The 27,972-nt window shown below is 45.0% G+C and overlaps 1 protein-coding gene across 3 annotated transcripts; it reads left to right on the top strand.

Annotated features, from left to right (window-relative positions):
- Positions 1-14: 14 nt before the first annotated feature.
- Positions 15-27,279, top strand: myo1f (myosin IF). Of its 3 annotated transcripts, XM_052074328.1 has the most exons (29): positions 15-183; positions 297-419; positions 5,710-5,838; positions 6,025-6,114; positions 6,199-6,293; positions 7,020-7,107; positions 7,192-7,281; positions 9,977-10,108; positions 10,229-10,363; positions 11,397-11,529; positions 12,933-13,129; positions 13,248-13,328; positions 13,454-13,540; positions 15,551-15,637; positions 15,813-15,980; positions 16,393-16,478; positions 16,573-16,654; positions 16,727-16,833; positions 16,997-17,095; positions 17,871-18,015; positions 18,545-18,659; positions 18,760-18,929; positions 19,061-19,206; positions 23,888-24,034; positions 24,110-24,258; positions 24,326-24,388; positions 25,381-25,582; positions 26,316-26,476; positions 26,790-27,279. In XM_052074328.1, the coding sequence occupies exons 2-29, from the start codon at positions 417-419 to the stop codon at positions 26,864-26,866; spliced, it is 3,264 nt and encodes a 1,087-aa protein (XP_051930288.1). In that variant the 5' UTR covers positions 15-183; positions 297-416; the 3' UTR covers positions 26,867-27,279. The 3 variants fall into 3 exon arrangements, with proteins under 3 accessions (XP_051930288.1, XP_051930289.1, XP_051930286.1); XM_052074326.1 differs by lacking the exon at positions 15-183 and having other exon boundaries at positions 223-419; XM_052074329.1 differs by lacking the exons at positions 15-183; positions 9,977-10,108 and having other exon boundaries at positions 222-419.
- Positions 27,280-27,972: the final 693 nt, after the last annotated feature.

The raw sequence follows: 27,972 nt of genomic DNA, 5'->3' as shown, positions 1-27,972 counted from the left end.
GCCACAAACAACATGAAGTAATCATAGCCTGGGTGGAGCTGGCTGTACCATCATTTCACAAGTTTCAAAGATACACCTCCTGCACTGGTTATTTTTGCAGGCTGCTAGTTAGCGCATCGCAGCATTAGGCCCATGAATTGCTGTGAGAGCAGAAATGGAGAAGTCCTAACTTTCGCTCGTGTGGTAAGTGTGTGCAATTTTGTGTGCGTGTCACCCCCGAGCAGTTCTTGTTTCACATCGAGCTTCTGTGACTGTATGAGGAACAAGTTTTCAAAGCTCCAGTGGATGTCTTGTAGACGGAAGGCGCCTCTGACCTTTCTTGTTCCGTGATGGCCATCTGATCGTTTTCAACCCGAATACACTCACCGGAGAGTGTGCACCTGGCTGAAGCAAGACAGGAGAAGCCCACTGAGACGATGGTACTGTGCCTCACTTTGTTTTCATCAGAGCTTCCTCCTTTTGATCCACTTTTGAGCTCGTTGACAATGATTCCGGGGATAAAGTGGTTTTTCTGGCAACCCAAGTTTTGAGTGATTTGTAGCTTGAGTAAAGCTGTGCGGTCAGTTTCCTCTTTTGGAGAATTCTCCAAAGGGTTGGCTTTGTGTTTGTCGAATATACTGGTTGCGTGTCATTTGGAATCGAACTTCCAGTCAAATTTGATTCGCCTCTGAAATTCGACATGTAAGGTTTGAAATGAACATGCCGCATGGAGAGATGAAGGACATTTGTGTTTCTTCAAGTCATATAGCTCCTCCCTGCATGGGATATGTCCTGATCTGGAGCAGCGTTTCACAACTTGTATCTGGCCAAGGCATCCATTTTACATCAAACAAAATAGTTACCAAGAGAATAAACACTAAAATAATGATGATGTCGTCTCACTTTACTAACAAATTACTCTTCTGAAATCTAGACTTTTGAAATCTATTGTATGAAGTACAACAGGTGGAGACACATTTTTGGGAGTGGTGGTGGTGGATTGATTATCTTCTGGCTTCAGCTACGTGCAATCACATTTAATTGTTGTGCCATTATTTTAGTTGAGTTTTTTTTTTTCACATTTTCTCCAGCACCCCTCGTCATCTCCTACAGCACTCGAGTTGTTGGGAATCACTGTCAACATTCCCACCACTTCACCTTAAATTCACTCCGAATTATTGCATTCGGTGTCTAATTTTTCTGCGGTGTATCTTACTGATGCTGCTATTTCATACCACAATTTTTCTTCAGGAACCTTCAGCAACTAACATAAGTGTTACAATACGTTATGTATGCCTGAATGTACAGGAGATATCACAATCGCTTTGGTGATTTGGGCTTTGTGCACACAGTTGTAGGAAGTAGGAAGTCGGTATGTAGAAGATTTCAGCCAAGTGTGACAGGAAACTGCAATGAGGTGTCAAGGGGGAAGTGGCAGACGGGGGCTTATAAAGTAATTTCTGGCACAGCACCGCCTCATACTCACGTCTTCACACAGCGTCCATACAATATATTTTTATTGCAGGACTGTTTCTATTAAACAAATGAAAACAACAGCGAGGGGTGACAAATTATGCAGACTTGAATATCTAAAAGGGTGTCTATAGGAGTCATTAACAACTTCATATGTCTCAAAATATATTCTATATATATATAGTCTAAATGCTTCAACATTGAAGGAAAACGTGAGGATCATACGGTGATCTCGACAGAAACTCAAACAGAAAAACTGCCGAGTGTACAGTGTTTGAGGCCATTTTTCGCAGTTGTTTACCCATGTCATGCAGGAAATTGATGATACATTTTTGAAGCGTCAAAAACCCTCAAGTGGGATGTCTCATTCAACATACAAAGGCTGTAGAATGGCATTCCTATTTAACCCTGGAGAACCCAAGAACCATTTTCTTCTTTGGAAAATGATGAATTATACATTAAATGAACCAAAATATATGTTTATTCAAATAGTCAATGCCATCCATCCATCCATCCATCATCTACCGCTTATCCGGGGCCGGGTCGCGGGGGCAACAGCTTTAGCAGGGAAGCCCAGACTTCCCTCTCCCTAGCTACTTCTTCCAGCTCTCCCCGGGGGATCCCGAGTCGTTCCCAGGCCAGCTGGGTGACATAGTCTCTCCAGCGTGTCCTGGGTCTTCCTGTGGGTCTCCTCCCGGTGGGACATGACCGGAACACCTCACCGGGGAGGCGCTCAGGAGGCATCCGAATCAGATGCCCAAGCCACCTCATCTGGCTCCTCTCGATGTGGAGGAGAAGCGGCTCGACTCTGAGCCCCTCCCGGATGACTGAGCTTCTCACCTTATCTCTAAGGGAGAGCCCGGACACCCTGCGGAGAAAACTCATTTCAGCCGCTTGTATCCGGGATCTCGTTCTTTCGGTCACGACCCATAGCTCGTGACCATAGGTGAGTGTTGGGACGTAGATCGATGGGTAAATTGAGAGCTTCGCCTTTTGGCTCAGCTCCTTCTTCACCACGACAGACCGATACAACGTCCGCATCACAGCAGACGCTGCACCGATCCGCCTGTCGATCTCCCGCTCCCTCCTACCCCCACTCGTGAACAAGACCCCAAGATACTTGAACTCCTCCACTTGGGGTAAGATTTCCTCCCCGACCCGGAGGGGGCACTCCACCCTTTTCCGACTGAGGACCATGGTTTCAGATTTGGAGGTGCTGATCTTCATCCCAACCGCTTCACACTCGGCTGCGAAACGCTCCAGTGAGAGTTGGAGAGCCCCGTTTGAAGGAGCCAACAGCACCACATCATCTGCAAAAAGCAGGGATGAAATACTGAGGCCCCCAAAACGGACCCCCTCAACGCTTCGGCTGCGCCTAGAAATTCTGTCCATAAAGGTTATGAACAGAATCGGCGACAAAGGGCAGCCTTGGCGGAGTCCTACCTCCACTGGAAACGATTCCGACTTACTGCCGGCAATGCGAACCAAACTCTGACATCGGTGGTATAGTGACCGAACAGCCCGTATCAGGGGGTTCGGTACCCCATACCCACGAAGCACCCCCCACAGAACTCCCCGAGGGACACGGTCAAACGCCTTCTCCAAGTCCACAAAATACATGTAGACTGGTTGGGCGAATTCCCACATACCCTCAAGGACCCTGCTAAGGGTGTAGAGCTGGTCCACTGTTCCACGGCCGGGACGAAAACCACACTGCTCCTCCTCAATCTGAGGCTCGACTTCCTGACGGACCCTCCTCTCCAGCACCCCTGAATAGACCTTACCAGGGAGGCTGAGGAGTGTGATCCCTCTGTAGTTGGAACACACCCTCCGGTCCCCCTTTTTAAAAAGAGGGACTACCACCCCGGTCTGCCAATCCAGAGGCACTCTCCCTGTTGTCCACGCGATGTTGCAGAGGCGTGTCAACCAGGACAGCCCCACAACATCCAGAGCCTTGAGGAACTCCGGGCGGATCTCATCCACCCCTGGGGCCTTGCCACCGAGGAGCTTTTTGACCACATCGGTGACTTCAACCACAGAGATAGGAGAGCCCACCTCAGAGTCCCCGGGCTCTGCTTCCTCCAAGGAAGGCGTGTTGGTGGAGTTGAGGAGGTCTTCGAAGTACTCTGACCACCGGTTCACAACGTCCCGAGTCGAAGTCAGCAGCGCCCCATCCCCACTGTACACAGTGTTAGTGGTGCACTGCTTCCCCCTCCTGAGACGTCGGATGGTGGACCAGAATTTCCTCGAAGCCGTCCGGAAGTCGGCTTCCATGGCCTCACCGAACTCTTCCCACGCTCGGGTTTTTGCCTCGGCAACCACCGAAGCCGCGGCCCGCTTGGCCAATCGATACCCGTCAGCTGCCTGGGGTCCCACAGGCCATAAAGGCTTGATAGGACTCCTTCTTCAGCTTGACGGCATCCCTTACTGCTGGTGTCCACCAGCGAGTACGGGGGTTGCCGCCACGACAGGCACCAACCACCTTACGGCCACAACTCAGATTGGCCCCCTCAACAATAGAGGCACGGAACACGGTCCACTCGGGCTCAATGTCCCCCGCCTCCCCCGGAACATGGGAAAAGCTCTGTCGGAGGTGGGAGTTGAAACTCCTTCTGACAGGGGATTCCGCCAGACGCTCCCAACAAACCCTCACTATACGTTTGGGTCTGCCAGGACGGACTGGCATCTTCCCCCACCATCGGAGCCTACTCACCACCAGGTGGTGATCAGTTGACAGCTCCGCCCCTCTCTTCACTCGAGTGTCCAGAACATGCGGCCGCAAATCCGATGATACGACAACAAAGTCGATTATCGAACTGCGACCTAGGGTGTCCTGGTGCCAAGTGCACATATGGACACCCTTATGTTTGAGCAAGGTGTTCGTTATGGACAATCCGTGACGAGCACAGAAGTCCAATAACAAAACACCACTCAGGTTCTGATCGGGGGGGCCGTTCCTCCCAATCACGCCCCTCCAGGTATCACTGTCATTGCCCACGTGAGCATTGAAGTCCCCCAGCAGAACAAGGGAGTCCCCAGCAGGAGTACTCTCCAGCACACCCTCCAAGGACTCCAAAAAGGGTGGGTATGCTGAGCTGTTGTTTGGTGCATATGCACAAACAACAGTCAGGACCCGTCCCCCCACCCGCAGGCGGAGGGAGGCAACCCTCTCGTCTACCGGTGTGAACCCCAATGTACAGGCACTGAGCCGGGGGGCAATGAGTATGCCCACACCTGCTCTGCGTCTCTCACCGTGAGCAACTCCAGAGTGGAAGAGAGTCCAACCCTCTCGAGAGAACTGGTACCAGAACCCAGGCTGTGTGTGGAGGCAAGTCTGACTATATCCAGTCGGAAATTCTCTGCCTCACACACCAGCTCGGGCTCCTTCCCTGCCAGAGAGGTGACATTCCATGTCCCAAGAGCTAGCTTCTGCAGCCGAGGATCGGACCGCCAGGGTCCCCGCCTTTGGCTGCCGCCCAGCTCACATTGCACCCGACCCCTTTGGCCCCTCTCATGGGTGGTGAGCCCATGGGAAGGGGGACCCACGTTGCCTCTTCGGGCTGTGCCCGGCCGGGCCCCATGGGTGTAGGCCCGGCCACCAGGCGCTTGCCAACGAGCCCCACCTCCAGGCCTGGCTCCAGAGGGGGGCCCCGGTGACCCGCGTCCGGGCAAGGGAAACCTTGGTCCATATATTTTGCTCATCATAAGGGGTCTTTGAGCCGTGCTTTGTCTGGCCCCTCACCTAGAACCTGTTTGCCATGGGTGACCCTGCCAGGGGCATAAAGCCCCAGACAACTTAGCTTCTAGGATCATTGGGACACACAAACCCCTCCACCACGGTAAGGTGACGACTCACGGAGGGGAAATAGTCAATGCTTTCACCCTAATTTAGGATTCAGGCCAAATCTGACCCTTTGGGATTTAAGGGTAACATTTGAGTAGCAGAATTTATAGGGGCCAAATTTGACATTAATGTTGTTGATCACAATGACATTCATGATCATTTTGATGTTGTAAAAACACATGACACATGTTGACTTGCTGTACCTTTTGGACAAAGTTTTGCCTTTTTACTCTATTTAGTATGTGAGCTTGTAAGCATAAATGTTGTCTTTCGTCAACCAAATAAAATTCCTCACATAATGGAAATATGAAATAAAAGGGATGCTTTCCATTTTTTGGTGTGGGGGCTGGGGGGCAAATCTGAATGTGAAAAGAGCTGTCTCGATGTTTGCGTCTGTGTATTCCATGGCTCAGGCAAAGTATCACTGGCAGAGTCAAAATGTAAAGCAAAGTGGAGTGGACGACATGGTCCTGTTGTCCAAGATCACCGAGGACGCCATTGTGGAAAACCTCAAGAAACGATACATGGATGATTACATTTTTGTATCCTTTACATACTTCCATTTTCTACACGGCTCATCATCATGCGTGTCGGAAGTGAGTTGAAACCTATCCCAATCAGATTTGGTGGGGAGGAGAGGTACAGTACAGACCGGATGGGTCGCCAGTCAAGTGCAGTGCATACATGAACAAACAACAATCCAGAAGCTTCTTAACGATGCTGCACAGACTTACATTGGTCCTGTGTTGATCTCCATCAACCCATTCAAACAGATGCCATATTTCTCCGACAGAGAAATTGAACTCTACCAAGGAGCAGTGAGTTGGCTTCTTTTATCTTTTGTCACGAGCAATATTGGGTTTTGCGACCCTGAACTCGCTATCGTTCTTGTGTGTGCTTAGGCCCAGTATGAGAATCCACCCCACATCTACGCCTTGACTGACAACATGTACAGAAACATGATGATCGAAGGAGAAAATCAATGTGTTATTATTAGGTGACCGCCATGTGTTTATGTCAAGCTTTTTTCACTTTGTATGGTTTTTGTGTGTGTGTGTGGGGGGGGGGGGGGGGTTATAGACATGTCAAAAGTATTCATTTTCATTACTCAAGTGGAAGTAGAAATATTGGGATTTAAAAATTAGAAGTATTAACTCAAGCTTCGTAAGTAAAAATGTGGTTAATAGAAATGGTTTTAAAACTTAAAAGTATAAACAAGGCAAATACTGTATAATGTGTACTACTTCTACAGTACATGTACTGTTAGCTAGCACTAGTACATTACAAAGATTTATATGCAGCAAAATATTAAAGTGATGTAACATTTGTCTGAAGACTAAATCAATCTTACACCCTCGACACCCCTTGATAATAAACTTTAAGCTTAGCCCAATATGCTTTTTCAAGTCTGACAGTGCGTTTCGAAAAGCTATTAGCTGGTGGCACTTAGCTTTGCAAAGTTTGCCGCTCATTCGAAATGAGTTATTTTAGAAAAACTCCTACGAGTACAACAAGGCACGCGCAATGGTTAGCTGGCTTTTCTGGCTACGAAGCTCTTCGCAAGGTGCTACTTGACTCGGTTGGGACATGAACAGTCGGACAATTTACCCGACATCTTACCTGTACTAATTTAAGAGCGGCGAGTCGTCACTGAACAACGTGTATTTACTTTGTTACTCGAAACCTCTGTTTATAACTTCATTATTTCACTTTGTTATCTTAGTGGTGAAAGCGGGGCAGGAAAGACTGTGGCTGCCAAGTACATCATGGGCTACATATCCAAAGTATCAGGAGGAGGTGCAAAAGTTCAGGTAGGCCCACTGACTTCAATTTGGCGTGTTCTCCCTCTTGCAGAACGGCGGCGTTGAAACTTTTGCTTTCTCGTTGTGTTGCAGCATGTAAAAGACATCATCCTGCAGTCCAATCCTCTACTCGAAGCCTTTGGAAATGCCAAAACTGTCCGCAACAACAATTCTAGCCGCTTTGTGAGTAAAACCCTCTGATAGAGAACCTGAGCTTGAGGTGATAGCGCCCCATTGGGCGCAAAAATGATTTATTATAATTTGTTATTAATGCACTTGTTTATTATAGCACTGTGGGCCCTTGAGGAATGAAATTTCAAATCTTGTCAATGGTTCACGCATATTGCAGAATTGACTGAAAAAAAGCTCGACTTGATATTACAAAGATTGTTTTGGCGGAGAGGCATTCAGCATTCTTTGGCCTCGTCATCATATTTTAAACCAGCAGCCAGAAAAACCATAAATGCAGAGCGTACTTGTAACTGATATGACATTACACTGCATGCCGTTGGTACACATACACTATATGCTCACATACAGCAAGATGAAGACTGGTTGTTTCCATCAGGCAGATGTAGGAAGTGTTTAGCGCACACTAATTTGCAGGCTTGGTGCAACCTTCGCCATCAAAAAAACAGCTACAAAAAATAGTTGGACTATGATGAATCATCAAAAGAGTAATGAGATGAAGTCCAGTTTATGCATCATTTGAAAGAGGTCTTCAGTGAGGGATATTTTGGGACACAACTCATCTCTCACCCCCACTACTGAAACACTCACAGGTACAACTGAATCACCCGCCGTCCCACCTCAGTTCATGCGCACAACTAAAATGCTGTCATACACTACTGAAATGCCCTTCTAAACTACTGAAATGGCCTCAAACACGCTGCTGAAATGCTCATACTGTCTAGACCAGTGGTGTCAAACATATGGCCTGCGGGCCAAAACCCCCAAGGAGGTTTGATCGGGCCCACAGGATAATTTAAAAGTGAAAAAATGCATAAATTAAAATTAATAAGGTGCAATTTATGGAGTATCCGCTAGGGGAAACACTGTTTTGGTCAGAGAAGAAGACAACAGCAGCCTCAGTCTGTCACTGAGACAGACCCAACACAGCAGATGCTATCAAGGACATGGGAATACTTTGTTCTTTACACATTTAATAGCACTCTCCTTAGTTTGTAAAGTGTAGGCAGAGATTACATTTAGATTTTATATATGCACATGTGTAAATGGTTGAAAATTTTCTTTCTTTATAAATCTCGTTGAATCTTAAAGTGCATCATTATATTTTTCAATCCCAATTACTTGTTAAAGTTTTGTGCCTTTGTACAATCAGTGGGATCGGTTGCAATGCATATATGTGAATGATAAAAATTAATTCACACGTTTGTCTCAGGAAATCTAAGGTGCTTCATGAACTGTTTTGTAAAAGATATGTTCATTAAATTTCAACACCTACCTAATGTTCTTGTGCTTTAGACCAAAACAAGGGAAAGACCTTGTTGGATTTACCTGGCGCTTTAAGAGGGGCGGGGCTGCCACTGACAGGCGACTTGTCGCGCGACGTATAAAAAGCAGCATCGCGTTACGTTACGTTAGTGAATACACTCGCTTTGTCGTCGGCATGGCTCAATGGTAAACTACTTTACCGGATATTTAAAGTTAGCTTTAGAGTCGATCATGATCGGTTGCTTTGTTTGTCTGCTTTGCATTATGTCCGTTGTGCTTTGTTTGCAATCACAGTCAGTTACCGCGTTCGCAATCGGCAATTTAGACAGCGTGGGCTAAGGTGTTTTTAGAACAGTGGTGTCTTTATTTAACTCATTTTTGCATAGTTGTTGTGTTTTCCCATTTGATGTTTGAACGAAGTAAATTGCGTTGCACCTGGGCTTAATCATGCCGGTGCTCCACTTCCGGGTTGGACCTTTGGGACTTGTAGTTCTTTTGTTCGAGTCGACTTGATATGTTTGTGATGTATGGTTTCTTACGTTTAAAATGATGGATAATGATGACGATAATAATGCATAGTAAAATCATGTTTGATTAAAGCATTTATTAAATGTATTGTTAAAATGTCAATTCTATACCTATTTACATCGTGATGCAGAAAGAAGATATTGTATTCACTTTACTGCATTTATGTGTGCTTAAGGTTATTACCTGCTTCTGATACTGCTACAGCTTCTATTTCATCTACTTCTGCTGCAAAGTGTCCCAATAAAATAGCAAAAAAGTACAGAGAGGGATCCTTCCATGCTGGCCGACGATCCCTATTCAGAGGGCCGTGAAAAAACGGAATTAACTGAACAGACCTATTATTTTGGTTATTTATAGCAACGTCTGGTATAATTGTAATGGTCCGGCCCACTTGACATCTACCGAGGCCATATGTGGCCCACAATGTGAAATGAGTTTGACACCCCTGGTCTAGACTGCTAAAATGCCCTCAGGCACACTAACGAAGCACTCTCATATGTACTATTTAAAACACTCTCCTGTACACTATTTAAAATGCTCTCATGCTTGACTGAAGTGGTCTCATACACACTACTCAAATGCAACTTCCAGTCCAGTATATTAAACGTACGGATTTCGATATGATGTGTGAAAGGATTTCAGTACTGTGTGTGAGAGTGTTTTCTGTGTATGAGAGCGTGTCGGTAATGTATATGAGCAGAGAAAACAAGGTGTGTGAATGAGGGCATTTTAGTGTTTATTTATTTATTTTTAAGTCTGTTTCAGGAGTGTGCCTGAGAATTAAATTGCGTTTCTCGCGGCCATCCATATTCTTGTCTACTTTTCTTTTCCATCGCACTATTTGCATAGGCAAAATATCTGAGTGAGCCTCTGTTCTGTGTCATGGATCTGACAGGGGAAATACTTTGAGATTCAGTTCAGCAGGGGGGGAGAACCCGACGGGGGCAAAATCTCCAACTTTCTGCTGGAGAAGTCGAGGGTGGTGAGCCAGAATGACAGCGAAAGAAACTTCCACGTTTATTATCAGGTCGGATAAACGGCATGCATGATGAGATGAAGTCACATGTTCCCCATGCTTCCAGGCATCAAACTTCCTCTTGGGCAAATAAAATGTGACTTTGCTGTCCTTTGCACTTCCTGCTTGCAGCTGATAGAGGGCGCTAGTGCCCAGCAAAAGGAGGCCCTCGGCATCATGACCCCCGACTACTATTTCTACCTCAACCAGTCTGGAACCTACAAAGTGGACGGAACCAATGACAGCAAGGACTTTCATGAGACAATGGTACATATTCTACACATAATGCAAAAATGGAACACATACACAGGGACAAATCAACCTTCAACAAAGGTATCAGAGTTTCAGATGAATGAATGGGGTCTGTCAAAAATTTGACATTGTTTTCAATATCTGATGCAATGACATTGTCAAATGGGTATATGATTTATAATCAACAACATTTCAAAAATGTTCAATGGGTGTTGCGATACGAGATGTGAACCATCTTGGATTTTATCTTTTCCCATTTCCAAATCTATTTCCATTCAATGTATATATTTTTTAATTTCCTCAAAAATGGATGCTGCACAATCATACGGTGGCGTTTGAGTGTAACCTAACTCTCAAAATGTCATATGATTAGAAAGCCGATGAGAAAATGGATGGATGCTGGTGCTCTGTGCTATTTCCGCTTTTTGAAAGGGATCGCATAATCGGAGGTGGGCCTGATTGCTCACTGCCTCGCTTCCCATTGAACCCATCCATTGAGAAAAGAAATGTGAAAAATCAGTCATTTTAAAGATGAAAGATAAATTCAATATAAAGCTCATATCAACGAACTAAAATGGAAAAACATTTCATATGATCATTTTGCTTTGTTTTCACTCTATGCATGAAAGTGAGTCTCTGCCTCCCCTAACCAAATGTCCTTGATTTAGTTTTTACATGTCTTGTGAACATTTTAGATAATTGAAACAAAATATGTAGACTGCAAAATGATGTCAAATTGTATGGAACATCCTGTTAAAATTTGGAAAAAAAGATTTTAATGTTTCTTATGTCTCTTGGTTGCATCATTAATTTCTCGAATTGATATAAGAAAACCATTATTTGTCCCACAATCGGGAAATTTGCAACAATACATTGTTAAATAAATAATTTTTTGATTAGATATAACCATTGCTATCTTCAAAAAGGTGTCTTGTGTAATATGATTTCATTAGAATGTGCTTGTGTATGTAAGGTTGTGGTCGGTGCTGATGCTAAGAGATAACGGGGCCCCAAAGAGGCCCCCTAATGATTTGTGTGTGGTCCCCAGGAAGCCATGCAGGTGATTGGGATCCCAGGTGACATCCGTGTGCAGGTGCTGCAGATTGTTGCTGGCATCCTCCACCTGGGGAACATCACCTTCATAGAGGCAGGGAATTACGGGCAGGTGGAGAGCATGGACTGTGAGTGGCATGCGCCATGCTGTACATGGGCGCGCACACACACACGCACGCACACACACACACACACACACTTACTCATGCATCATGCATGCAAGTGCATATGTAGTCCCTCCGGGAATTAATAATTGGCTTGTTCATCCCACGGAGGGATGTGAGTAAATTAGAACGCACCAGCACTTGTTTGTCTGTGGTTGCCACGTGGCAGTGCCTTCTTCAATATGAAATGAATGTTTAGAACCAGAGAGATCGCTCTCAGGCAGGACGCTAGACCAGAGATTTGCATATCAGGCTAACAGCGATGAGGTTTGGTCAGAGTCAGAGCTTGATTCTGTGGGGCCCTAAGCAAATGAGATGATTGGGCCCACTCGTTCTGCTGATAATTGATTGAATGTTCCAAGTTAAGAAGAACTAAGTGAGATTCTGAATATGATCTAGCGCACGGGTGTCAAACCCAAGGCCCGGGGGCCAGATCTGGCCCGCCACATCATTTTGTGGCCAGCGAATGCAAATCATGTGTGTCAACTTCCATGATCCTTGCTAAAATCTGTACCAAAATTGTCATGTGTAATAAATAACGTTGAGATTTTGCAATCATTTTTATTACTCGCTCAAATAATAATTGAACAAACTATTACAGTTGATTTGACTGATGAAACTGGTAACACATCAATTTGTTGTGTACAAGTAATAATATATAAACATTGATTTCGTTTCACTGTTGTAAGACGTAAACCCCAAGTGACCCGCGGCAAAAATGAGTTCGACTCCCCTGATCTTGGGCAAAATATGTCATCATGCAAGAACATCAATGAATAGTGCTAAATAAAATAAGATGAGCGCTAATAGGGGTTTGAATCTTGCTTCCGTTTTCACGTTTTCTTCAAGTACTCCGACTATCTCCCACATTCCTAAAACACTCATGTTAGGTTCATTGAATTCTCCCTAAGTACGAAGGTGAGTCCAGTCCAAGAAGTCAACTGGGTTGTCTGAAACCCTCATGCGTGCTATAGAAAATGTGTAGAGATCACTCACTGCAATGTGTCAGGTAATATCAATTCGCTGAAGTATAAAATCCTTTGCTGACATCACACCCATATTTATAGTGAGCCAGAGACTGTTACACCTGGGCTGCAAGAAGGAGAGCTACAGCCGCTCGTTCCTACCGACTGCTGTCAGGCCGCTGAATTAAAAAAAAAAGTTATCTATATTTGTATTGCAGTTAATTGAACGGTGTACATTGAAACTGGAACATTTATTTTGCGAATGCAAGCACTGTTTTTCTTGTATCTTCTTTCTACCCAAAATCTTCCTGCTGTAGACTGTAAATTTCCCCAGTGTGGGACAAATAAAGGTTATCTTATAAAAGAGCACGTGTAAATGCCTTCTCTTTGCTTTCACTGCAGTGCTCGCGTTCCCAGCCTACCTGCTCGCCGTCGACCCCAACCGTTTGCAGGAGAAGCTGACCAGCCGTAAAATGGACTCAAAGTGGGGAGGGAAGTCGGAGTCCATCAACGTCACCCTCAATCAAGAGCAGGCCAACTACACAAGAGATGCCCTGGCCAAAGCGCTCTATGCACGCGTCTTTGACTACCTGGTGGAGGTCGTCACACTTAACCTGGAGCATCAATTACAGACTGTTGATTCTTCTGATTCACTTTATTTTTTATTTCTCTTCTTTCTGCTATCTTCGCTTCTATCTGTCCATCTGCCCTGCACAGGCCATCAATAAAGCCATCCAAAAACCGCATGAAGAATTCAGTATCGGTGTACTTGACATTTATGGATTTGAGATTTTCCAGGTAAATTGCACTTTGGCCTGCTTGGCTGATTATCATAGGCCTCCCGATTTAAATTGACTAATCTGGATGAAACATGACAAGGCTATATTTCAAAAATGATTGATCAGTTTTATCTTTCTCTTCAGAGAAACGGATTTGAGCAATTCTGTATCAACTTTGTCAATGAGAAGCTTCAGCAAATCTTCATTGAATTGACTCTGAAGGCAGAGCAGGTGGGTAGCATACTGCCGTTTATGAGGGCACATGTGGCATGGAAATAATGTCAAGGCCATCACCCAAAGATCATCACGCTTGGTTTGGTTTGTTTATTGAACATGAAACATATACAGTAATAATTTGACAGAAAATAAGGTAGATAAAAAAGTAAAAGAAAGAAATCAGTCTTCATTCAACACAGTTATAATGTTCAAGGGAGTAGGATGAAGTAAAAAAACGTATCTAGTCCTACCCCGTTATGTGTTTATATCTACTAAATCATTTTTATATCAATCAGAAAAGAAAAAGTAAGAAGTCTCCATTAAGGCTCATACTTTACCCTTAACCGTGATATTTTCACAACTTTTGGTTTGTATCGGGATTATATACATCCTCACCCTGGCACTCTTGTGTCAATTTTCTCTTGTATTCATAATGGATATTGCAATACCTTTCTCTATTAATCAACTTAGTTCTGATTTATCATTATATTTAATGTTTAGAATTTATCATTTTAACTCTGATTGGTGTAGGTTGTTTGTACTATTTTTTTGAATTTGTTTTTGAACTCAGCAAGCGATTTACTCATTTTTAGGTCCGTTTCGAGATTATTCCACAGATTAACACCTTTGCTAGATACACTTCTTTGCTTGATGTTTGTTCTTGTTTTGAGTTTTTTGAATAAGTTGGTACCTCTTAATTCATAGTTGCTTTCTCGAATTTCAAAAAACTTCTGAATGTTTTGGCAGAGCAGGTTATTGTGTGCTTTGTACATTAATTGGGCGATTTTAAAGTCAACCAGGTCATAAAATTTCATCGTATTTAATTTGATAAATAGTGGATTTGTGGGTTCCGTATATTTTGATCTATTAATAATTCGAATTGCTTTTTTTTGTAGTTTGAGAATAGGGAGTGTGTTTGTTTTGCAGGCATTTCCCCATATTTCCACACAGTAGGTCATGTATGGTAATAATAATGAAGTGTATAATGTGTACAAGGATCTCTTATTTAGCACTTCCTTGGTTTTGTAGAGGATCCCTACAGTCTTGGCTATTTTTCTTTTTACGTTATCGATATGTGGTTTCCAACATAGTTTCGAGTCTATTACTAATCCAAGAAACTTGGTTTCATACGCTCTTTCTATTTCAATTGAGTTTACCATAATTTTAGCTTGGTGTTTGATTGGTCTTGTGCCAGAAATAATTGACTTCGATTTTTTCAGGTTAAGTGACAATTTATTTCTGTCGAACCAGTTTTTTAATTTGTTTAATTCGTTTTCTACGGTTGTCAGGAGCTGTTTCAGATTTATTCCAGAACAGTAGAAAGTTGTATCATCAGCAAATAGGACACATTTGCTGACTGAGATTACGACCACAATGCACGGCTGACTATTTTTACAAGTCTTAAAAACTAAAGGTGGTGGAGCCTTGACAGTAAGTTGTGGAATTAACCACTTCTTCCTTGGATGTATTGTGAAAAGCAGTTCAAACTAATTTGCTCAAGCAGGAATTCCAGCAAGACTTTTTTTTGGGGGGGGGGGGTTGATTCGATTGGCTTGTGTATGCAGTATGGTGGTCTACTGGTTAGAACGTTGGCCTCACAGGGCAGAGGTGCATGGTTCGGTTCCGACTGCAGCCTTCATGTGTGGCGTTTGCATGTGCGCCTGCGTGGGTTTTCTCTGGGTACTCCAGTTTGCTCCCACATTCCAAAAACATGCATGGCGGGTTAATGGAAAACTCTAAATTGTCCCTCTTTGTGACTGTGAGGGTGAATGGTTGTTCATCTCTGTATGTCCTGCGATTGGCTGTCAACCAGTTCAGGGTGTAAGCCGCCAAATGCCCGTACACAGCTGTGATGGGCTCCAGCAAGCCCGCGACCCTCGTGAGGATAAAGCGGTTCAGATAATGGATGGATGGATGGATGGATTTTGACACTGTAACAACATCCATCGTATTTATCAATATATTAAAGCCAATTGCAGTAATGTCCTTTTGCATAACATGCAAGATCTTCTGATCGCTTTCCAGGAGGAGTATGTTCAGGAGGGCATCAAGTGGACTGCGATTCAATACTTTAACAACAAGATTGTTTGTGACCTGATTGAAAATAAACTGGTAAGCTTCCAAAATGATCACTAATGGATTCCTTTCAGCCTTACCAATAGTTTCATCTCTGATTGATCATTGATTTGGAAAAACGTGTAATGCAACAAGACAAAAAAAAACGTTTTTCAGCTTCAATTGTTGTTGCCCGAAACGAATATAATGCTTCCATTCCCGCTCCTTTCAGAATCCTCCAGGTGTGATGAGCGTGCTGGATGATGTGTGTGCCACCATGCATGCCAAAGGCGAGGGCGCAGATGGTACTCTGCTGCAAAAGCTGCAGGCTGCCGTAGGAACCCACGAGCATTTCAACAGCTGGAACTCTGGCTTTGTTATCCATCACTACGCTGGAAAGGTACTTACTGTGACAGGAGCCGATTAGACAGACGGACTCTCCAGTGGCAACAATACCGAGCGTCTTTTTCTGTCTGAAAATATGCTTTCACTTCAACCTCACCAAGAAGGTGTAATAATGTTTGTTGGCAATTATTACACATTTAAATTAGAATAGCTGTCACTCGAATGAAGACCGCTGCTAAGTTTAAGAAAGGAGGTCTTGGCAACCAAAAAGGACGCTCGGGACTGACTTATTGTTGAGTTTAGCTTATTTATGGCCTTGACTTGTTTTAGTTTTTTTTTTAAATCCAAATATGACCTAAAATCAGTGCTACTGTGCTGCAGATATAAATTACAATGTGTTCAGACTCCATCCCATGCAAAGGTTCGGTAACCAGCGACAGCTTACAGGCTTTGTCTTGTTGCCTCAGGTGTCTTATGATATCAACGGCTTCTGTGAACGAAACCGTGACGTGCTTTTCCCTGACCTCATTGAGCTCATGCAAAGCAGTCATCAGTGAGTCTCCTCCGCCAATATACTCTTGCTCACTATGCATTAACATAACAGCCTGGTGTAAAAATGTCATCAATATTGTTTACGACCTCGACAGTGACTTCATCCGCTATTTGTTCCCCGAAAACCTCAACACAGACAAGAAAAGTAGGCCGACTACAGCAGGATCCAAAATCAAGGTGAAAATGTCGAGGAGAACCGAAGACAAGTAGGAATTCCGTTTTTGATAAGGTCTTTTACTGTTCACACAGAAACAAGCAAATGATCTGGTGAACACGCTTATGAAATGTACTCCTCATTACATCCGCTGTATAAAACCCAATGAGACAAAAAGGCCCAAAGACTGGGAGGAGAGCAGGTTAGCGCCATCACACACACACACACACACACACACACACACACACACACACACACACACACACACACACACACACACACACACACACACACACACACACACACACGCACACACACACACACATTCTAAACCATTTTTTTATTTCTTTTTGATGTAATTTCAGGGTTAAGCATCAGGTGGAATACCTCGGCCTACGAGAAAACATCCGCGTACGGAGGGCTGGCTTTGCATACCGCAGGGTCTTCACTAAATTCCTGCAAAGGTCAGGAAAAAGCCCCTTTAGGACCAATTTGGTTCATTCATTCATTCATTCATCTTCCGTACCGCTTGATCCTCAATAGGGTAGCGGGGGGTGCTGGAGCCCATCCCAGCCGTCTCCGGGCAGTAGGCGGGGGACACCCTGAATCGGTTGCCAGCCAATCGCAGGGCACACATAGACGAACAACCATCCACGCTCACACTCACACCTAGGGACAATTTAGAGTGTTCAATCAGCCTGCCATGCATATTTTTGGAATGTGGGAGGAAACCGCAGCACCCGGAGAAAACCCACGCAGGCCCGGGGAGAACATGCAAACTCCACACAGGGAGGCCGGAGCTGGAATCGAACCCGGTACCTCTGCACTGTGAAGCCGACGTGCTAACCACTGGACTACCGGGCCGCCCCCAATTTGGTTCATTTTGCGTTTTTTGATTGTGGAGCATAGCAAAATAACTGATTTGTACGGCACCTCTACCGGTATTTTGCACCCAACCTTCTCTGCCTCTTAAAGAGTGACCTAAGAAGACAAAATTCAGCATTATGATCAGTTGTTAATTGACCTACATATTACCTTGCTTTTCCTCATTGGAGGGTTAAACACTGGCAACCAACCAAGGCTATGATCTGAATTGATCTGAATCGAACTGAACTGTACCACGTGTTTGCAAAGTGACTATAACTGTAATGCACAATTTTGAAAGCAGACATACAAAAAACAAAGCATGCTGGAAGTCTGACTATTACTGTGTGTTACACTGGATGTTTGTGTGTCCAGATACGCCATCCTGACTGCTGAGACATGGCCACGCTGGAGGGGTCCCGAGCAGCAGGGGGTCCTTCACCTCCTCCGATCTGTTAACATGGATAATGACCAGTACCAGATGGGCCGTACCAAGGTCTTTGTTAAAAACCCAGAATCGGTAATTAAGAACTATTGTTTCTTCACTTTAAAAAAATGTAGTTGTGCTTGCAGTTTTGAGCTGTCTACACAGCTGTCTGTGTAGAGCAGGGATGGGCAACTGGCAGGGATGTGGTCCTCGACAACACTCTGAGTGGCCCCTTTATTAGTATTTTTTTAAAGATTTTTCTTTTTTTTTTTTTGATACACCAAAACGAATGTGCTTATTTTGTTGTTTGCTCAAAACCATTTGTTTTTGGTTTAGGATTGTGGATCTTTTCAACATCCACTGAAAAATGTATTATCTAAACTGAAGTATACGAAGAGCATATATTTTGCTCATATGCACATCGTGTGTCCATATTTAAAATAGCATTTTGGACATACATCTGCTTAGGTAGTTGCATTGTCCTACAATATGTGGCCAGTACTGCTGATGAAAAATGATGGCCCCCTCCAGCGCTGAAGTTGCCCATGCCTGGTGGAGAAGATGGTCAAATAGTGCTCAACAAACAATGGCATGATAAAAATACACAATGTGTTCCCTTTAGCTGTTTCTTCTTGAAGAAATGAGGGAGAGAAAATTTGACACTTTTGCCAGGACCATTCAGAAAGCCTACAGAAGATACATTGCCAGAAAGAAGTATGAACAGATGAGAGAAGAGGGTAGGTTTCCAAGCAACAACGCATAAATAATTCATCACAGTACGGGGGGCTGTTCAACACATTCACATATCATTATTCCTCGTCTATTCTGATATAACAGCTTCAGACATCCTGTACAACTCAAAAGAGCGAAGGACAAACAGTATCAACAGAAACTTTGTGGGTGACTACCTGGGTCTGGACCAGAGGCCTGAACTGAGACAGTTCCTGGCCAAGAGGGAGCGGGTTGACTTTGCTGACTCTGTCAACAAGTTTGATCGGAGGTTCAAGGTGAGTTGTTGTCTTACATGTGTCCTGTATTAAAGGGAAGTCTATCAGAATATTTGGAAATACCAGCAGTTACCAGAGACAACACTTCCTGGCTTTTCATTCTAATGCTTCTCATTTTTCTCACAACCCAGTCCATCAAGAGAGATTTGATCTTGACAGCCAAGGGGATCTATCTGATTGGTCGAGAGAAAGTGAAGAAAGGTCCGGAGAAAGGGCAAATAAAGGAAGTGTTGAAACGAAAGCTGGAGTTTGGAAGCTTAAATGGCATCTCACTCAGGTAGAGACATTGTCAATGTTGTTTCAAGACGTCTCAGAATTTCAATCAGATTTCAACAAAAGCTGCTTAGAGCCTTCCAAAAGCATGCACGCTAGGTTCATTGAAGACTCTGAATTGTCAATATGTGCGAATGTGACTGTGAATGGTTGTTTGTCGATACATGCCTTGCAATTAGCTGGTAATCCATCTATACAATACATCTTTATTTATGTTTCACTTTCACAACAGCTGCAGCTGAAACAAAACGCTTAATAGAACAGTTGACATAAAATAACAAATTACAGTAAACAAGACATGGACAGGCATGCAATAGTAACCACTATTCCTGCATACGCCGTGTTGTTTGAAGCAATTATAGATGAGAGAGGAGAAAATCAAAATGTCCTTTCACTGGTGGATCACATCTGCTACAAGCCAAGTTTGAAAGTAAACAAGAATCTGTTTTCCATTGATGAGAAAGGACATTTGTTCATCTCTCCTGTCCCATGTGAATCCGCTTCAATTCCAAGCGCCGACTCTCAGTTCCAAATACGCATCTGCACTCTACACCAACGCTCTCCTCATCCTCAGCTCTCGTCGTCATCCATCGGGCGTCATGGGGTGTACTCATGTGATCACGTGACATAGCTGCAAAGGGTGAACAGTCGCCATTACCTCTCCTTCCTTTATCATCTCAATAGCATTTTAATAGCAACATTGCCACCTAGTGTACAGTCAGAGGACATAACGGAAGTGATCCACGTTTGTGAGCCAAATAACATACACTTCCATCGGACATTCATAATTTATTTTCCCAAGCCACGCAGAGCCACACCATAAGAATGAAGGAGCCGCATGTGCCTCCGGAGCCGCAGGTTGCCAAACCCTGGTCTTGAGTGTGTGTACCCCACCTTGACCCTATAAAGACAAACACTATAGAAAATACATTGATGGATGGTTCCATCCATCCATCCATCCATCATCTACCGCTTATCCGGGGCCGGGTCGCGGGGGCAACAGCTTTAGCAGGGAAGCCCAGACTTCCCTCTCCCTAGCTACTTCTTCCAGCTCTCCCTGGGGGATCCCGAGTCGTTCCCAGGCAAGCTAGGTGACATAGTCTCTCCAGCGTGTCCTGGGTCTTCCTCGGGGTCTCCTCCCGGTGGGACATGACCGGAACACCTCACCGGGGAGGCGCTCAGGAGGCATCCGAATCAGATGTCCAAGCCACCTCATCTGGCTCCTCTCGATGTGTAGGAGAAGCGGCTCGACTCTGAGCCCCTCCCGGATGACTGAGCTTCTCACCTTATCTCTAAGGGAGAGCCCGGACACCCTGCGGAGAAAACTCATTTCAGCCGCTTGTATCCGGGATCTCGTTCTTTCGGTCACGACCCATAGCTCGTGACCATAGGTGAGGGTTGGGACGGAGATCGACCGGTAAATTGAGAGCTTCGCCCTTTGGCTCAGCTCCTTCTTCACCACGACAGACCGATACAACGTCCGCATCACAGCAGACGCTGCACCGATCCGCCTGTCGATCTCCCGCTCCCTCCTACCCCCACTCGTGAACAAGACCCCAAGATACTTGAACTCCTCCACTTGGGGTAAGATCTCTTCTCCGACCTGGAGGGGGCAGTCCACCCTTTTCCGACTGAGGACCATGGTTTCAGATTTGGAGGTGCTGATTTTCATCCCAACCGCTTCACACTCGGCTGCGAAATGCTCCAGTGAGAGTTGGAGAGCCCCGTTTGAAGGAGCCAACAGCACCACATCATCTGCAAAAAGCAGGGATGCAATACTGAGGCCCCCAAAACGGACCCCCTCAACGCTTCGGCTGCGCCTAGAAATTCTGTCCATAAAGATTATGAACAGAATCGGCGACAAAGGGCAGCCTTGGCGGAGTCCTACCCCCACTGGAAACGATTCCGACTTACTGCCGGCAATGCGAACCAAACTCTGACATCGGTGGTATAGTGACCGAACAGCCCGTATCAGGGGGTTCGGTACCCCATACCCACGAAGCACCCCCCACAGAACTCCCCGAGGGACACGGTCAAACGCCTTCTCCAAGTCCACAAAACACATGTAGACTGGTTGGGCGAATTCCCACATACCCTCAAGGACCCTGCTAAGGGTGTAGAGCTGGTCCACTGTTCCACGGCCGGGATGAAAACCACACTGCTCCTCCTCAATCTGAGGCTCGACTTCCTGACGGACCCTCCTCTCCAGCACCCCTGAATAGACCTTACCAGGGAGGCTGAGGAGTGTGATCCCTCTGTAGTTGGAACACACCCTCCGGTCCCCCTTTTTAAAAAGAGGGACTACCACCCCGGTCTGCCAATCCAGAGGCACTCTCCCTGTTGTCCACGCGATGTTGCAGAGGCGTGTCAACCAAGACAGCACCACAACATCCAGAGCCTTAAGGAACGCCGGGCGGATCTCATCCACCCCTGGGGCCTTGACTTCAACCACAGAGATAGGAGAGCTCACCTCAGAGTCCCCAGGCTCTGCTTCCTCCAAGGAAGGCGTGTTGGTGGAGTTGAGGAGGTCTTCGAAGTACTTCACAACGTCCCGAGTCGAAGTCAGCAGCGCCCCATCCCCACTGTACACAGTGTTAGTGGTGCACTGCTTCCCCCTCCTGAGACGTCGGATGGTGGACCAGAATTTCCTCGAAGCCGTCCGGAAGTCGGCTTCCATGGCCTCACCGAACTCTTCCCACACTCAGGTTTTTGCCTCGGCGACCACCAAAGCCGCGGTCCGCTTGGCCAGTCGATACCCGTCAGCTGCCTCTGGGGTCCCACAGGCCATAAAGGCTCGGTAGGACTCCTTCTTCAGCTTGACGGCATCCCTTACTGCTGGTGTCCACCAGCAAGTACGGGGATTGCCACCACGACAGGCACCAACCACCTTACAGCCACAACTCAGATTGGCCGCCTCAACAATAGAGGCACGGAACATGGTCCACTCGGGCTCAATGTCCCCCGCCTCCCCCGGAACATGGGAAAAGCTCTGTCGGAGGTGGGAGTTGAAACTCCTTCGGACAGGGGATTCCGCCAGACGCTCCCAACAAACCCTCACTATACGTTTGGGTCTGCCAGGACGGACCGGCATCTTCCCCCACCATCGGAGCCCACTCACCACCAGGTGGTGATCAGTTGACGGCTCCGCCCCTCTCTTCACCCGAGTGTGATACAACTACAAAGACGATCATCGAACTGCGGCCGAGGGTGTCCTTGTGCCAAGTGCACATATGGACACCCTTATGTTTGTATGACTCCAAAAAGGGTGGGTATGCTGAGCTGCTGTTTGGTGCATATGCACAAGTCAGGACCCGTCCACCCACCCGAAGGCGGAGGGAGGCAACCCTCTCTTCTACCGGTGTGAACCCCAATGTACAGGCACTGAGCCGGGGGGCAATGAGTATGCCCACACCTGCTCTGCGCCTCTCACCGTGAGCAACTCCAGAGTGGAAGAGGGTCCAACCCCTCTCGAGAGAACTGGTACCAGAACCCAGGCTGTGTGTGGAAGCAAGTCCGACTATATCCAGTCGGAAATTATCTGCCTCACACACCAGCTCGGGCTCCTTCCCTGCCAGAGAGGTGACATTCCATGTCCCAAGAGCTAGCTTCTGCAGCCGAGGATCGGACCGCCAGAGTCCCCGCCTTTGGCTGCCGCCCAGCTCACATTGCACCCGACCCCTTTGGCCCCTCTCATGGGTGGTGAGCCCATGGGAAGAGGGACCCACGTTGCCTCTTCGGGCTGTGCCCGGCCGGGCCCCATGGGTGTAGGCCCGGCCACCAGGCGCCTGCCAACGAGCCCCACCTCCAGGCCAGGCTCCAGAGGAGGGCCCCGGTGACCCGCGTCCGGGCAAGGGAAACCTAGATCCATTTATTTCAATCATCATTGGGGTCTTTGAGCCGTGCTTTGTCTGGCCCCTCACCTAGAACCTGTTTGCCATGGGTGACCCTGCCAGGGGCATAAAGCCCCAGACAACTTAGCTTCTAGGATCATTGGGACACACAAACCCCTCCACCACGGTAAGGTGACGACTCACGGAGGATAGTTGAGTACTTGTTATATTGTTTTAACGTTGTACTTTCTTTTTGAATTTGAATGACGGATACAAATCTTAAAACGTGACTTTAAATATTTCCATTTCGAAATTAAAATACATTTAAAAGTGAAATCAGTTGGAGGCCGGCCTGGTGGTCCAGTGGTTAGCGCGTCAACCTCAAAGAATTAAACGTCACTGGTTTAATTCCAGCTCCCTGTGTGGAGTTTGCATGTTCTTCCCGGGCCTGCATGGGTTTTCTCCGGGTACTGCGGTTTCCTCCCACATTCCAGAAACATGCATGGTAGGCTGGTTGAGCACTCTAAATTGTCCCTAGGTGTGAGCGCCAATGGTTGTTTAGTTTTTTTTAAGGTCTGTCACCCTCTAACACAAATGTATCTACTTAAGTAATTAAACGAAATGAATTCTAAAATATATTTGAAAAGTAATGAAAAATAAACAAGGAACCTGAGGAAAACAGTCAATATTACCATCAACACAGCGCTAACTCTACTGAGTGCTCTCATTTTCTTTGCTTTAAAAATTAGCACAGCAATAGAAAGAAAATGTGGACTGTAATGTTGAAATACATTAGAGTACTTTCATTGCCTTGTGCAACGAAATACTAATGGCATGATGTTGTGTTGTTTTTAGTACGAGACAGGATGACTTTTTTATTCTGCACGAGACGCAGTACGACAGTCTGCTGGAGTCCAACTTTAAGACCGAGTTCCTCAGCTTGTTGTCCAAACGCTATGAGGACGTGACGAAGAGAAAACTTGCAATATCCTTCACCGACAGGTAGAGAGAAAACTCACAAAGAATTGGTTGACATGCAAAAATCACATACATGAACTCCATTTGTTCTCTGCACAGACTAGAGTTCAGAGTGAAGAAAGAGGGCTGGGGTGGAGGGAGCTCCAGAGTGGTGATGTTCCAGAATGGAATAGGGGACCAGGCCCAGCTCAAACCGACAGGAAAGACTCTCACCATCACAATTGGGAATGGGCTACCAAAGTCTTCCAGTAAGTGTATTCTAGACAAATAATACCATTCATGTACATTCAAAACATGAAACATTTGTTTAATCAGAACCAACAAGGAAGGATGGTCAACAGTCACGTGGTCCAGGCCGGAATCACAGAGCGAGCAAAGGTAAAGTCCTGCCTCAAATATGTGTATTGCTTGATTTATGCAGCAATTAGGGGCTAACTACAGTCCATTCCAAGACACTGGTTGACCTGCAGCTTGGTGCGATTTGGAAACCATTTTTGTCCATAGGACATACAAATAATCATTTTCTGGGTCAAACTGTCACCATCATGAAACCTTTATCAACACTACAGGCAATTTTAGGCAATTCTAACCTTTTTAACGACACAAGTGCATTAAAACACTCATGGATGTATTTTAGTCGTCAGTGCATGCAAAAATGATGGCTGATGGTTTCGCTGGGCCTGTTTGCAGGTTTGGAAGATCAGTCTGCACCATGCTAGAATTAAAATGGGTGATAATAAGGATGCCGTGTTTAGACCTTTGGCGGCGTATGCAACATATTGTAAAGAAAATGTTTGACTTGACTTCCAAACACTGTGTATCTTTATTCATTTGTCTTTTTCTGTAATGTATAGTACAGGCGGAACAAACCATCAGAAGCATTTCTATTACATTCAGTGTCCATATGTACAATAAATCTGTGTGTCCACCTATTCCCATTCAACAGAATGAGTCATGGCATATAAAAAAGTAAGATTTGTGCTCAATCAAACAGAGCCACATTTCGTATGTCAGTTTGTGAGTCATTTGAGGCAAGATCATCATTATGTCAGCATTCGTGCTTTTTGTTTGGGGCTATGCTCCGAGATTTTTCTCATTGGATGAATTAAGGTTGGGAAACAATGCTGTGGAGTGCTATTTTTCTTCTCAAAATACACACTACAAAAATCATTGGTGGTGTTTTTTGTGGGCTTGGAATGGTTTAATGTCATTTCCATTAATTTCAATGGGGAAAGATGACTTGGGATAAGAGTGTTTTCAATTACGAGCACCATCACGGTATAAATTCAACTTGTAAATCAAATGCGCCACTGCACAATGTTATCTGTTATTTGGAAGACCGGTCATGCAACTATTCAATTTTTCCACAGCACACCAGAATGGAGCGACGAAGTTCTCCAGAGTACCCAAACAATCGGATATTATGTATTCCTCACCGCATACACAGAGCAGACCTCCTCAAACGGCCCTGCCCAAACTGGGCTTTCAGAGAGCTCCCCGGATCCCAACCCACAACCACAGTAAACAGGGGAACTTGGACTTCCTTAACGTGCCTGACGAGGGCATGTCAGGGTGAGAAAAGTTGGAAATGTTAAAAAAAAAAAAAAAAAAAGGCAGTTAACACTTGTATACGGTATATATGGCACATTAAAATATATTTCGTCATCAATTGTTCTGGTCAGAAAACACTTGAAATGTTCAACTCTATAGCAAAAAGTGTATGTCAATAATTAATGAAACCAAAATCAATGGCCATGAATTACAAAAGTAAATGAATAAATAAAGATAGAATTCTATTCATATTCATTCTTGTCAGACGTTTTCCTCCAATTGCATATTGTGAGTGAAATATAAACCGCTGTTTATTATTGGCTCCAATTCATGACGAAATTCGATGGAACTGCAGGGTGTACTGATTTTAGGTCAATATTCAATATTTATTTGTAAAACAATTCAAAATATTCATTATTTCGAGGGCAATGGTGACCAATTTAATTAAAGTTCTAGACACATAACATTTGGAGCACAATAATTTAACCTTGAAGTTAATTAAATTTCGTTTCGTTCTAAGAGACCAAAGCTAGTGTTTAGGACGCGGATTTAAAATGCAGTTCGGGAGGATCGTCACATGACACCCGCTTGTTCATCCATGCAGCAATGTTTGCTTTTTCATTTGTAGCAATCCATTAATTGCCCATGGCACATAATTGTCAACATGAAATGGGAACGCTCAAAGCAACCATCTACTGCATAAAGACACTATTTTGCGGAGAGTTTGTCATGTACCTCTCTCTCACTATTCCAGGAAACAAAGGAAGCAGAGCATCGGTCAGCGGCCCCCTCCTGCACCCAAACCTCAGCCTCGCCCTCAGGGACCCCGCTGTCGGGCCTTATATCAGTACATTGGCCAGGACACCGACGAGATCAGCTTTGAGTACAATGATGTATTTGACCTTGTCAAAGAAGGTGTGTGGAGCATTAAGATGAAGGATGGCGAGTGGCTACATGTTATCTACACCGCTACAAGTTAGGCCTTGCAGATTGACTTAATGTGGACCTTCAAAAAGCAAAAAGCACTGGAATTTTGAATAGTTGGAACTTGGACATGTGCATTAAAATGACAATGTTACATTACATATGAGGTTCATACTGACATTTCACACCCAATAATGTGTGAGTAGTGCATATACTGTATGAGATGTGCAGCTAGAGTTCCTTTTAAAGTCTCTATCAAACATCAGACATGTAGTTACTATCGTTGTGTTGTTTCATTTTACAGATCCATCGGGATGGTGGACTGGCAGAATTCGAGGAAAAGAAGGTCTCTTCCCTGGTAACTATGTGGAAAAGATTTAACTGGGACTGATTGTTAAGTAAGTCTAACTTGGTTGAGTCCATGCTCAGGAGACCGAAGGCAGTGCCATTCTGTTCCCGACAGTTAAAACATAGCCTGTACGACCACACGTGTTAGGTTTCACCTGGGTTGTTGTCTGGAACTCTCTTGTTCAAAACGACGCGGCAACAAGATCTTTGACGACTGGCCCCCACTTGCCTTGACACCTGCCTTTCAGCTTTCTATGGACTTAAGCTTCAGTTACAGGCCATCAAGTAAGACGAGCCTAATTGCTGCATTGCATTAGGGTGTCAACACTGTTTACATCCGTACTTTGTGCTGGACTCCATTGTTTGTGTTTTTATGATGAAAAGAGCAACCTAACAGTTTAAACATGGACATAATCTGAGGAGATATTAAAGCATTTTGCAGATGAGCTGTTTGTGGCGCATTTGTGTTTTACCTCTTCTCAACAAAATAGATTTATCATAACAGCGCACAATGACTGGAAAATGTAACACACACCCACACGCCCACACACACGAGACATACTCATCAGCCCAACATGTATGTCACACAAAAGACATACATGAGTGTCTCGTGTGTGTTTACATCCGTACTTTGTGTTGGACTCCACAAATGGTGTTAACACCAGATCCTGCCTGGCTATGACCCCTGGACCCTCTCAATGTTGTAAAACTGTACATTTTGAAAAGGCTTTTGATTGTGAGCAGCCCAAGGCACAACAGTACAATAATCATGGTATCTATTCTGCATCTTGATAAGACATGTGAGGTGGATGATTATTTCGGCACGGAGTGCATGAAGTGCTCACCAATAGTGATCTAGACGCATCTTATTTGTAAGCAATATTTGAGAGTAATAGGCCTTTTGTGTCCAAAGGGAAAGTCTTCGGTCCTTGAGTTCAGGCTCAGCTCATGAAAAATGAGAGCAAAAACAAATGTGTTGTGTTTAAATATTCAAATTGCTATGTAACAAAAATAAATATATGTCCCCATTACATGAGGAATACACACACACACACACACACACACACACACACACACACACACACACACACACACACACACACACACACACACACATGCTCAAACAGAGGAACAGGCAG

Source organism: Hippocampus zosterae, chromosome 8 (genome assembly GCF_025434085.1).
Source record: "Hippocampus zosterae strain Florida chromosome 8, ASM2543408v3, whole genome shotgun sequence".
Classification (NCBI taxonomy): Eukaryota; Metazoa; Chordata; class Actinopteri; order Syngnathiformes; family Syngnathidae; genus Hippocampus; species Hippocampus zosterae.
This window is presented reverse-complemented; position numbering and strand designations above follow the sequence as displayed.

Bases quoted from the DNA above. Each gene is read 5' to 3' on its own strand.
- myo1f (XM_052074328.1), top strand. The intron at 7,108-7,191 runs GTAGGCCCACTG...GTTGTGTTGCAG, and splicing joins GAGGAGGTGCAAAAGTTCAG to CATGTAAAAGACATCATCCT. The intron at 10,364-11,396 runs GTACATATTCTA...TGTGGTCCCCAG, and splicing joins AGGACTTTCATGAGACAATG to GAAGCCATGCAGGTGATTGG.